Genomic DNA, 9,542 nt, shown 5'->3' with positions numbered 1-9,542 from the left:
AAAAAATTGCACGAAAGATCTTTTTTTTGTTGTCTGTGGATGAATACACCATCAGGATTATTTTTCCTTTGAAAGACATTTTTGACTTTGTCTTTGAACAAATGAGATTATGCAAAAAGATTGCCCCTGATTAACGACTTTTCTTGAAAAAAGAATGTAGTTATAACGATGGTTTATTTTTCTCAAATTTATAACGATGATTTTATCTTCAGAAAAAATATCTCGAATTTTTTTTACACTGTTTCTCAGAAATAAAAAAAGAAAGAAAAAGGTTTTCCTTAAAAAAACATTTTGAAATGTTTTTACTTTAGTTAAATACTACTAAAAAAATGATACTTTTTAATATTCAAAAAAAAATCCAATTTTGAGACCGTGTCATGGTACCCTTGATGGAAAGAAAAAAAAATCCTTTCGGTAAATGTTGCTAACGAAGTGCGCAAAAGTGCAGATGGTGACACAATCTGTTGGCGAGAAAAGTTCCAAAGGTTCCGTGTGCTTGGAACACGACGCCGATGAGCTGGTTGAGGAAAGATGAAGGATGAAGATGATGGGAAGAGGAGAGTGTCGTGTTATCAAGCCAGGCACACGTGAGTCCAGCTGTCGTGTTAACGTGGGTAACTTTATTGAGCTTTTCCGAAACGCGTATCCTCTCTCTAATCACTCTCTCGACTCCCCTCTCGGCGCACACTCATGACGTAGTCGCCCCGCGACTCTATCGTCATGCTGTACACAATTACACCACATTAGAGAACGGCGGATCCTGGCTTTTTTTGGAGGGAATTATGGACTAAACTTAAAAAAAAGGGGGGGGGGGAGTTAGATTGACTGAGACAGCAAAGAATGTACTCGTGTGCCTCTGTTGTGCCTCGAAGCCTTGACACGGCGCCCGCCCCCGCTCCCGCTTGACGCAAGGCCGCGCAGCCCACCTCCGCGCTCGGGTTCCATCCGCACCAATTGTCGCATCAAGGCCTCGCTCGTGTCAGCCTGAGGCTTTATGCTCGTCACCGCACGGAGGGACGCAGTTTAGCATTAAGAAAGCGCCAAAGCGGAAGGCTTTCAAGACTTAATAACCCCCCCCCCCCCCCCCTCACACACACACACAATGATCCACTCCATCACCGCTTTCACAGAGCGTTTGCTTTGAATTTTTGGACTATCGACATCAACTTAATGAGTTAAACTTTGATAAAGGCGTATATTGTATTATTGTTGATGTTTGACGTGATGTGTTCTGTTGTTTTATTGTTATTTTACGTTGACATTTCCGTAAAGCTTTTTTTTGTTACAGCTACGCCTGTTGTAAATTGTCGAAAGGTGACGTAAAGTTGACGTCTCGCGCATGCGCACTGGTGCAGCTTCCGCATTTTCCTTATACGCATGCGCATCTTCACATCCTGCCAGTTCGAAAACAGCGCGAGGGAAATACGAAGTAAAAGGTAAGTTTCATCACTCGAATATTACTCCACCACTCGTACTTTTGGATAACTGTACAGCGAGTTTGGCCAGCTTGGTGAGCCATTTCTTTAGGCGACCGTAGAGTGTCACCGTGTAACTCGCGCCGGACTTCTGAACGCTTTTTGCGTTTCATCACTCGACAGGCGGTTATTCTGAAATTGTTCGTGTTTCGCGTTGATGGTCGGCGCGTGGTGCGTACACGAAGCAGCCCCGGAAGCCGACAAAAGCACAACGAGGCTTCCTGTTCGTCACGTCGCATCGTCTCCGTTTCCACGGTTCGGTGTGCTCTCTTCAAGGTTTTCTCCGAAAATGGAGGTCATAGTCGCTGTTCTATGTGGGCAGAATTGGACAGTGAACAGCGCATGGTTGTATTATTATTATTCATTCATTCATTCATTCGTCTTCCAAGCCGCTTTATCCTCACTAGGGTCGCGGGGGGTGCTGGAGCCTATATTATTATTATTATTAATATTATTAAAGGCGTGCGATACGGAACCTCTTGCGTATACGGTAATCCCTTTTATCGCGGTTAAGGGGGACCAAAACCACCCGCGATAAACGAAAATCCGGGAAGTAGCGACATCCAGAAGAGGTTGGGGGGAAATTAAAGTCTCAATGATTATTTGTGTTATTATTAGCCCATTTTCTGACATTTTGTGGACTAAACCAGTCACTGAGTCTTCATTGATTTATGTTTGGGAATTTTTGCACTAAATGTCCTTTATTTGAATATAGAGATGGAAATTAAAACCTGATTTTAAAAAAATCAGATTCAGCTGTTAATTGACAAAATAATCTGCAAATTAATTGATGATTAATATCATCGTTCGGTGCAGCCCTAGAAAAATAAGCAAAACCTGTTTTGACAAATGCCCTAGTTTGTTTTCTGGGGGGGTGGGGATGGGGGGCGGGGGTTCTAAGATGTTTTAATGCCACATCGGCCAGCCCAAGGTGATGGAAGGTGCAGAATGTGTCATTGTCTTGAGGTTCTTGCTTGGCTGCCCGCTGAGAGGATTTATTTTTTCTTCTTCAAGGAGGATCTGGACCATGTTTCCAATCTGAAGGTAAGCACATAAAACAGCTGACGTGTGGGAAGATACGGATAAAGAAAAAAAAAAAGTACTGTATCTGTGTTTGGCAGACAGCACGGAAACGGAGACGAGGCGCTTCAACGGTTTTATGTACGCGCTCACATTTGAGCGCCGGGCCGGGAGAATGTCCACTTGCTTTTTGTGCCATCGTATTCTTTTATCTTGACGCAAATGTTGGCAAAAGTGGCCCAAAAATGAAATGTCCACTTTCGGAGAGGAAAATTCCTCCGAAAAAATTGAGCAAAAATTGCCTAAAATTAATTTCATGAAAATTCCTCTGAAAAAAAGGAGCAAAAATTGCCTAAAATTAATTTCATGAAAATTCCTCCCCTCCGAAAAAATGGAGCAAAAATTGCCTAAAATTAATTTCATGAAAATTCCTCCGAAAAAATGGAGCAAAAATTGCCTAAAATTAATTTCATGAAAATTCCTCCGAAAAAATGGAGCAAAAATCGCCTAAAATTAATTTCATGAAAATTCCTCCGGAAAAAATGGAGCAAAAATTGCCTAAAATTAATTTCATGAAAATTCCTCCGAAAAAATGGAGCAAAAATAACCTAAAATTAATTTCATGAACATTCCTCCGAAAAAAAGGAGCAAAAATTGCCTAAAATTAATTTCATGAAAACTCCTCTGAAAAAATGGAGCAAAAATTGCCGAAAATTAATTTCATGAAAATTCCTCCGAAAAAATGGAGCAAAAATTGCCTAAAATTAATTTCATGAAAATTCCTCTGAAAAAATGGAGCAAAAATTGCCTAAAATTGTTTTTTGGGGCATTTGAGTTGCTTGTTTTGCTTTCACCAGCGTAGCCAACACGAGATTTTCGTGTCTTTCTAAACACGCTTGCTATTAAACCCCGGTGGAACGAATAAAAGACGCCGTGGACAAGACAGTTGTTGTAGTTAAAAAAAAAATAATAATATTTGGACAAAAAAGGGAAACGCGCAGATGATCAGAAAAACGTGTCCGTCCGACTTGGAGCGTCGCGTCGCCTAGCGTAGCCTCGGCTAGCTTAGCGTAGCTGTTGTCCTAGCACTACGCTTCTTTGATCTGTGGCGTCGGAGCTGATTGGTTGAAAGCAATTTTTTTGGACGGCTGTTTGAAAGTGCTCGAAAAATACTCTTGACTTGACTTGACTCTCAAGCGAGAGTGACGCGTAGCATCCGGAAGGTTCAAATCAGTCGGCTAACGTCGCTCAGCCCGCAGCTGTGGAATGACTCCTTCCTCTTCTGAATTCGGCTCCTCCGTCGCCCTCCAAAGCGCCGAGGTTCACCCCCATTGGTTGGCGGCTGGCGTTTCGCGCTCGAGCGAACGCGGCGTCTGCCCGGCAGGCTGTTCCCGCCGCGCGACGCTCAACACTCAAGCTAAGCGACTGTGACAGGAAGCCGCGCCGCTACCTGCTGGGAACGCGTTCCTGGGTTGCGCTCGCTGACTCGCTAGAGCTTCCAAATTGCGGATTCTCCTCAAAACGTCATCCAGAAATGAGACGTGATGAAACTGATGGATGTGTTTTTGTCCCCCCCTCCAGGCCGCCACCCTCGCCATGCCTGTCATCGTGTTGGCGGAAGGGGCGGGGCCAGGCGGCCACCTGACCATCATTCCAATCGCAGACATCAGTGCCGACGGCGACCACGGCCACCACTCCATCAAGGTGAGGTCGTCACGGCAACCGCTGCTAAATTGCCGTAATCCATCAACCCCCCCTGCCCCCCCCCCAAAAAAAAATCGCTCAGTCCAAGAGTATTGTAAGACATTTTGTGTGTGTGTGTGTCCAGGGCCGAGTGGTCCACAAAGGGCCGCTGGTGTCGTCGGCGAGTCACGGCTTTATTTTGAAGGCCGTCATTGAAGGTACGACGCCGGACTTGACTTTGGACGGCGGCTTGACTGACTCGGGCTTGTGCGTTGGGGGGCCGCCGTTGCGCTCGTCAGAAGACAAGTGCGGCCCCGCGGAGGCCTCGTCCATCAACTTGGTCCTGCTGGGGATGCTGGCCAGCGACTTCTTCCAGGCTGTCAATCAAGGGGTACGTCCCATTGCCGCCCCCCCCCCCCCTGACCCACCCCCACCCCCTGCTTGGCCGATGATGTCCTTTCGCGCGCTTCCAAGCACTTTTTGCCGACAGACCCCCCCGCCCTCCTTCGGGTTGTTCCTGTCAGTGTGTCACATTTGTCCCCCCCCCCAATCTGCTCTCCGTCTCGCGTTTGCCGCCAGGACGTGGTGACGGCGTCGGGCTTCGCGGTGGGCAAGTCTCCCACGGCGCGGAAGGACAAACGCCATTCGTGCAACCTGCTGCTGTCGGGGGAGCAAGCCTTCGTCCGCGTGAGCGCTCCCGACGACGTCGTCGTCCGTCAGGCCCGTCGCCGCCAACCCGACGACTCTGTTTGTGTTTCGGGCGCTTCAGGTGTCTCGGCGGACGCCCGCTCGGCTCGCGTCTCCGCAACGAGCCAAGAAGAAAAAAACGTCTGCCCCGACTGCGGTCAGAAGCCTCATCAAGCTGCCGGACGGTCGACGCTCGGCGATCGCACTTTCTGGTGATTGTTCCCGTCTTATCCCGCCGCAGGCGCAGGCGCAGGTTCCCGGCGCGCCGCCGTGTTCCTACGTCAAGCTCGCTGACCTGAAACCCGGAGCCGTGGTCAACGTGTACGGCGTGGTGGTCTTCTTCAAACAGCCCTTCAAGAGCCGCGGCTCAGGTCGGCGCTCTTGGAAATGAAACGACCCCCCCCCCCCCCCCCGACTCGCCGGCATTGGTTGTGTTCCTCTGCGCAGACCTCTGCTCCATCCTGAAGATCAGTGATCAGTCGGGCCAAATGGTTCTCTGCAACATCTTCTCCGCCAAACTGGAGACGCACCCGCAGATCTTCCAGATCGGCGACATCGTGCGCTTGCGCAAAGTCAAGGTCCCGCACGGCACCGAGAGGAATCGCAAAGATGCCGTCGGCGCCTCACGCCCCCCCCCCCTCCCCCTCCCTACACCCCCCCTCCCCCGCAGGCCCAGCTGTTCAAAGGTTCTCCGATGCTGATCACCACCCACGGCTTCTCGGCGCTGACCTTCAGCGGGGCGGTGGGCGCCGAGGTGGTGCCGCGGGGGGGCCGCCCAGCCCCCCGCCCCTTGTCCGAGGAGGATCGGCGCACGGTGACGGAGCTGCGCTCTTGGGCGGCCGGCCGGGACCTGCTGCCCCCGGACCCCAGCGTCTCGCTGGCCCACGTTCAGCCCAGAAGCTACTTCAACCTCGCCTGCCAGCTGCTCGCCAAGGCGACCGTCGACTCCACCTGCACCCTGCTCAGGGTAAGGTAGCCCCCCCCCCTCTGACCCCCACCTCCTCCCCACCCACTTTGGAACCGTCTCTTGGGACATTCCACGGGATTGAACTGGCTTGAATCCCCTTCCTTCAAGCCGTCCTCAAGCGATTTTTACCCCCCCCCCCCCCCCCCCCCCCCCCCCCCCCCGCAGGTGTGGGACGGCACCCGATGTCCGCACGCTCTGCTGAACGTGACGGCGGACTGGGACGAGGCGGAGGGGCCGACCTCTTTCGGCGAGGAGCAGGAGAAGCTCATCGTCAACGTGCTGGTGTACGACGAACACGCGCAGTCCGCCCAGCAGCTCAAGGTTAGAATTCCCACCCCCCCCAAAAAAAAACCCCACCTGGTGGCCCACCAAAACAGCAACACCCCCCCGTTACAATCCGTCAAATGAATCGATGGCCGACATTCAGCTTTAGTCCGAAATTCCGATCAGCACAGCTTTTGAGTTGAGGACGCCGATGAGGTTTTGGAAGAGTTCGAAGCAGAGCGCGTGCGTGTTGCCATGGTGAGAAAAAACGACCCCCCCCCCCCCCAAAAAAAAAAAATTGCGCGTGAGCCCTGTTCAATCAACGTCCAATGTTCAATCAACACGATCGCTGTCAACGACAAATCTTCAACACTGAGAGCGTTTCGCTCTCCGCGACCCCCCCCCCCCCCCGCCCCAGACCCCCACCCCTGTGGCTCTCGCTCATTATCTCCAGTTTAGCGCTCACGCTTGACGGGAGCGAACTCCGCATTTCTGTGTCATCGAGCGCCGCCGGGCTCGCGCGGCGACGGCGGCGGCGGCCTGTTGTTTTCCGAAGTGCAGCAGGAGTTGCGTGGCATTCATTTTGGGAAATGCAACCATGCCCAGTCTTGATTTGGGGGGGGGGGGGCAGGGGGTAGCCCGGCCGAGTTTAATGCAACACTGCCCCCTGCTGGGCTCCACGAGGCGGAAGATGCAACGCTGGCTGAAGAGAGGAGAAATGATGACATTTGCATCTCACCCCGCCCCCCCCCCCCCCCCCTCCCAAAAAAAAGCCCGGAGACTTTGTGAAGATCTTCAACCTGCGAGCCATGGTGGCTTCCGACAAGACTCCGGGCCGGAGCGAGCGTCTCTCCTTCCACCTGCACGGCGGCACGGCGTACTGCCGGGGCGTCCGACGTCTGCCCGACGACAGCGCCGACCTTCGAGAGCTCATCAGGTGACCTTTCACGCCTTCTCCACCCGGCGGCGCCACGAGCCCCCCCCCCAACCCCCCAACGCGTCCAGCGTCCGTGTTTCGCCTTCCTGCTTTGCGCGCAGAGTCATGCAAGCGTTCCGGGAAAGCCACGAGGGGGCGCGACCCCAACCTCACGACTCCGCCGTGCGGGAAATCCGGAGCACGCCTCCGAAGTCTCCGGGTAAGCGTCGCGATCGGCTTTTTATTTTTTAATTTTTTTTTAATCTTGCCTTTCGTTTTACAAAACGAACCGTCCCACTTTTCCCACAGCTCGTCATCGTTAATCATCCGCAAATACGTGTTTGAAAAAAAAAATTTGCAAAAAAAATGTTTGGACACGCCCCCTGGGTTGAGCTCATGGATGTGTGCCGCCCTCTGCTGGCCGCAACGAGCTTTTGTCTCACTGACAAATCTGACAAATTGGAAGAAGCTCCCGCGTGTCTTGATCCATTTTTCTCAGCAAAGATCCTTTTTGGATCGTCGTGTAACCGCCATGACCTCTCTGTCTCATGTTTGTAGGGGGCGGGGCTTCGGTGGAGGTCAGCACAGGTACGAAACACAATCGTGCGGCGGCGCATCGGACTGATTTTTTTTTTTTTTTTGGTCTACTTGCCGTCATCTTTGCGTTTTGCGGCGCCTCCCAGAGAGAAGCTGTCACCACGACGTCGGCGCCGTCACCCTGGGCGAGCTGACGCGTGGCGAGCCCCCCCCCGCCGCCGGCGTTCATCACGTCAGAGCTCAGCTCCGATCCTACGAGCCCCATCGACTCCACCGGGCGCTCAAGCTTTACTGCAGCCAGTGCACCTCCATGTACGACCCACGCGTTTTACCCCCCCCCCCCCCCCCAAAAATAAAATGTCACGGCCCCTCTAGGCAGGACGTTCCCAACGACAAGCATGTGGCGAGCGTCTTCGCCGAGGCCTACACCACCGAGCTGGGCACTCCGCCCGACCACCCGCCGCCCCCGCCCTCCTCCATCTCGGGGCAGGTCTACCTGCCCGGCTACCACCTGGCGGAGGGCCCGCCCGCTCGCGTGCTCGCCATTCACCTGTCGGAGCGACTCGCGTTCCTGGGGAGGGCCAAGGAGCTCATCTTCCTGGCGGGTAACGAGTGGTCGGAGCACCCGGACCGCAACCAACCCCCCCCCCCCCCCCCCCCCATTCAAGTGTCGTTTGAATGCTCCTCCAGGTTCCTCGCTGCAGGAAGCGCGTCACCTGGCGGGCGCCTACCGCAACGTGGTCCCCGTCCGCTCGGCGCCGGGATGTCATCCGACTCTGCTGGACTTGAGCGCCCCCTTCCTGTTTCGCGGCAAAAGGAGCTTCTACGGGTCGGGACCGCAGACCAATGGCGACGCCGCCTCGTCGTCATAGAACCGGCTGGTGACTTCCTGTGTGTGTGTGTCAGGTGTAAGCGATGTTCCAAGGGCGCCGCCATCAGAGAACTGACAATCGACAAAGACGCGGTCATGGACGAGAAGGTCATCGCGGAAGGTCAGTGTGCAGGTTTCAAGTCCGAGGACTCTGGACTTTGGGGTACTTGTCCTCACTTCGGTTGATGTTTTCTGCGCCGCGCAGCTTTTGGCGTTCAGCTGCTGAAGTTGGTCCTGCTGCTCAAGTTCCGTCTGCAGGACGCCAGCGACGAGCTGGACGTCTTCCTCTGGAGAGACGCGGTCAGTCAAAGCGGTCCGGAGCAGTCCGGCGCGACCCGGCAACCCGCCACTTCACGATTGTCCGTCTTTTGACCAGGAATCCTTTTTCGACGTGTCGGCGGACGATGCCGCAACCAATCAGGAGGCTCAAGACCGAATCCGGCGAACGCTGGACTCCCTTTGTCCGCCGAAGGGCGCCGGAGGTGAACGGCCCTGGATGGACTTGTGTTTGGCGGCGTACCGGGTCGACGATGTTGAAAACCGGCAAACCTGCTACCAGATCTGTCACACCAGCGTCAAAAAGGCCTTGAGCCAAAAACACACGAGCCAGTAAGACTCACTGGAGCTTTAATTAATTTTAATTTAATTCAGTTGCTGTCGATCATGTTGCCGCCCTTCAAAATAAGACAGCTCTAATTTACGGAATCTTTTACGGTCATTTTTGGCTTTGCGTTTGGAGTCAAAAGAAAAGAAAATGTGACAAATGGGCAAAAGAAGTCTTCCTGTTCCACAACAGGAAGTGGGGGAAAAAAAGGGTAAATGTGGGCAAAAGTCTCGGGACACGGATGGGAATTGTGCAGAGGAAGTGAAAGACTGCTTAACTTCTTTTTGCACTTGCGTGACGGGTGAAAATGTTCGGATGTGACGTCATTCAATAAAGTTGTTTTGGTGGCCAAAGCTTGACCCTGAAAACGATTCATTGGCAATTTACGATGAGGACGTTTCCTTTTAAAAAGCAAACAACTCGGAAGTCGTCTGTCTTGTGGTCCGATTCACTTTTTGGACAGTTCCAACGCCCACCCGGCCCCCACTACCCCCCCGCTCCCCAGAACCCCCCTTGGG

At 53.0% G+C, this 9,542-nt stretch overlaps 1 protein-coding gene across 3 annotated transcripts; it reads left to right on the top strand.

The window, feature by feature from the left end:
• Positions 1–1,324: 1,324 nt before the first annotated feature.
• On the top strand, positions 1,325–9,383 carry pot1 (protection of telomeres 1 homolog). Of its 3 annotated transcripts, none has more exons than XM_052060173.1 (19): positions 1,325–1,436; positions 2,490–2,519; positions 4,077–4,199; positions 4,324–4,569; positions 4,758–4,865; positions 4,948–5,022; positions 5,113–5,236; positions 5,313–5,443; positions 5,536–5,832; positions 5,998–6,153; positions 6,870–7,033; positions 7,135–7,232; positions 7,571–7,600; positions 7,696–7,861; positions 7,925–8,154; positions 8,240–8,378; positions 8,456–8,541; positions 8,626–8,720; positions 8,797–9,383. In XM_052060173.1, exons 3-19 carry the CDS (start codon positions 4,092–4,094, stop codon positions 9,031–9,033), a joined length of 2,490 nt encoding a protein of 829 aa, XP_051916133.1. In that variant the 5' UTR covers positions 1,325–1,436; positions 2,490–2,519; positions 4,077–4,091; the 3' UTR covers positions 9,034–9,383. The 3 variants fall into 3 exon arrangements, with proteins under 3 accessions (XP_051916133.1, XP_051916135.1, XP_051916134.1); XM_052060175.1 differs by having other exon boundaries at positions 1,346–1,436; positions 5,119–5,236; XM_052060174.1 differs by lacking the exon at positions 2,490–2,519 and having other exon boundaries at positions 1,348–1,436.
• Positions 9,384–9,542: the final 159 nt, after the last annotated feature.

The sequence above is a fragment of the Hippocampus zosterae genome, chromosome 3, assembly GCF_025434085.1.
Source record: "Hippocampus zosterae strain Florida chromosome 3, ASM2543408v3, whole genome shotgun sequence".
In the NCBI taxonomy this organism is placed as follows: Eukaryota; Metazoa; Chordata; class Actinopteri; order Syngnathiformes; family Syngnathidae; genus Hippocampus; species Hippocampus zosterae.
Note: the sequence above shows the minus strand (reverse complement) of the source record. Positions and strands in the feature narration are given on the sequence as shown.